The 2,254-nt window shown below is 34.2% G+C and overlaps 1 protein-coding gene across 1 annotated transcript; it reads left to right on the top strand.

The window, feature by feature from the left end:
• Nucleotides 1-258: 258 nt before the first annotated feature.
• On the top strand, nucleotides 259-2,045 carry LOC131598825 (cation/calcium exchanger 1). The gene has a single exon (XM_058871389.1). The coding sequence runs from the start codon at nucleotides 393-395 to the stop codon at nucleotides 1,989-1,991; it is 1,599 nt and encodes a 532-aa protein (XP_058727372.1). The 5' UTR covers nucleotides 259-392; the 3' UTR covers nucleotides 1,992-2,045.
• Nucleotides 2,046-2,254: the final 209 nt, after the last annotated feature.

Here is a 2,254-nt window from a genome sequence, read left to right as displayed (position 1 = left end):
TATGTGCTATACACTTTTTATCACAAATTTGAGACAAAAATCTTGACATGTAGTTTCCATGCATAAGTCCAAAAGACAACATACGAAACATCTTAGTATGTCTTTTTCCATTTTTAAAATTAACAATTCATTTGTCCTCACATGCATGTTCTATTCTAAACTCAACCAACATATATACTAAATTCCAAAGCAATAATATTCTAAAAAATCTCTATATATTCACACCATTAACATATTCTCAAGAACTATCATTCTAAATGGCACCTAAAAAACTCACTCTTCTTCTCAATATATTCTTCCTCTTTCTCATATTCCTATCTCTCAAACTTTATATCAATCCTTCAAACCCTAATTCTCATCATGTTTCCACAAAAATATTCAACCATGCTAGAATGCTCACTAGTGACATCATTGTTGATTCATGCAATGAGCTTCATAAATTCTCAAACTACACCTCCAAGTGCATTTATGTCAAAACACACCCTGATTGTAGATCAAAAGGTTACATAAACTATCTTCAAATCTTTTATTGTAACCTTGGAAGTTCACCAATTCTTGGTCACACACTACTTTTCTTATGGCTTGTAGTTTTGTTCTATCTTTTAGCCGACACGGCTTCGAATTACTTTTGCACCTCCCTTGAAGGTTTGTCTAATATTTTGAGACTTTCTCCAACTATAGCTGGTGTAACATTACTCTCTCTTGGTAATGGTGCTCCTGATTTCTTTGCTAGTGTTGTTTCTTTCACAAGTTCAAATAATGGTGCAGTTGGTTTGAATAGCATTTTGGGGGGTGCATTTTTTGTTTCCACAGCTGTTTTAGGTATCATAAGTATTCTAGTTAGTTCTAATGAAGTTGCAGTTGACAAAGCTAGTTTCATTAGAGATGTCATTTTCTTCTTATTCTCTTTGTTCATTCTTCTCATCATCATTTCCATTGGTAAAATTAGCCTTTTTGGTTCAATTTGCTACCTTTCTATCTATTTCCTTTATGTTTGTGCCGTCTCGGCCACACATTTCATCTACGAAATGGACAAAAAAGAAGTTGAATCTTCATCGTCTTCCGATGATTTAGTTGAATCTGGCATACCATTATTAGGTTATGTCGACGATACTGATAATGATTCTGATCAGAAATCAATTTTACCAAATCAAGTTGGTATTGGTATAGAAGAAAGCGAGAAGAAGTATAAAGAGTTGTTTTTCGGGTCTTACTACTTATGGAAGTTTCTAGAAATACTCGAATTACCACTTTGTTTACCGAGAAAACTAACTATACCTGTTGTTAGCGAGGAACAATGGTCGAAACCCTATGCAGTTATATCGGTTACCCTAGCACCGATTTTATTCGCGATTCTTTGTAATACACAAATAGAAAATGTGGATTCAAAGAGCACTTTGGTTGCATATTTAACATCATCATTAATTGGAATTGTTTTTGGAAACATGGCATGTGTGACAACAAAGAGTACAAGACCACCTAGGAGATGTTTGTTCCCATGGCTAGCTGGTGGATTTTCAATGAGTGTGACATGGACTTATATAATTGCTGAGGAACTTGTTTCACTTTTGATTTCAATTGGATATGTAATTGGTGTTAGTCCTTCAATTTTAGGGTTAACTGTTCTAGCTTGGGGAAATTCTTTAGGAGATTTGATTGCAAATGGTGCTATGGCTAAAAATGGTGGTGTTGATGGTGCACAAATTGCTGTTTCAGGTTGCTATGCTGGTCCTATGTTTAATATGTTGATGGGATTAGGGTTACCTCTTGTTCTTTCAGCTTGGAGTGAATACCCTAATTCTTATGTTGTTCCTAAGGATAGTTCACTTTTGGGGACTATTTTGTTTTTGATGGTTGGGGTACTTTGGTCACTTGTTGTTTTGGTTAAGAAAAATATGAAGCTTGATAAGTTTTTAGGGGCTGGTCTCTTGACCATTTACCTTTGCTTTTTGTTTTTGAGGTTAGCTATGGCAATTGGTGTTCTTAATTGATTGTAGACACTTGTGCACTTTCTAATGGAAAAATGTAGTAGTACTATTCATGGATTTTGAGTTAATGTTATATTTTTTTGATAAGTGAGTTATGTTATTGTTGCACATATAAAAAACAAGAGCCTCACATATTCGAATGAGAATTCATAATTGCATTAGTTAGTTGAGGTATTGAAGAAATATTATGTAGGATGTTTGATGTTTGGTCTCTCCTTCCCCTCTATCTCTATATAGCACTTTTAACAAATCCACTTCCATAATAA

This window comes from Vicia villosa, linkage group LG4 (assembly GCF_029867415.1).
Source record: "Vicia villosa cultivar HV-30 ecotype Madison, WI linkage group LG4, Vvil1.0, whole genome shotgun sequence".
Lineage (NCBI taxonomy): Eukaryota > Viridiplantae > Streptophyta > Magnoliopsida > Fabales > Fabaceae > Vicia > Vicia villosa.
The sequence above is the reverse complement of the archived record's forward strand: the minus strand, read 5'-3'. Positions and strand labels throughout refer to the sequence as shown.

Bases quoted from the DNA above. Each gene is read 5' to 3' on its own strand.
- LOC131598825 (XM_058871389.1), top strand. From the start codon at position 393: ATGCTCACTAGTGACATCATTGTTGATTCATGCAATGAGCTTCATAAA.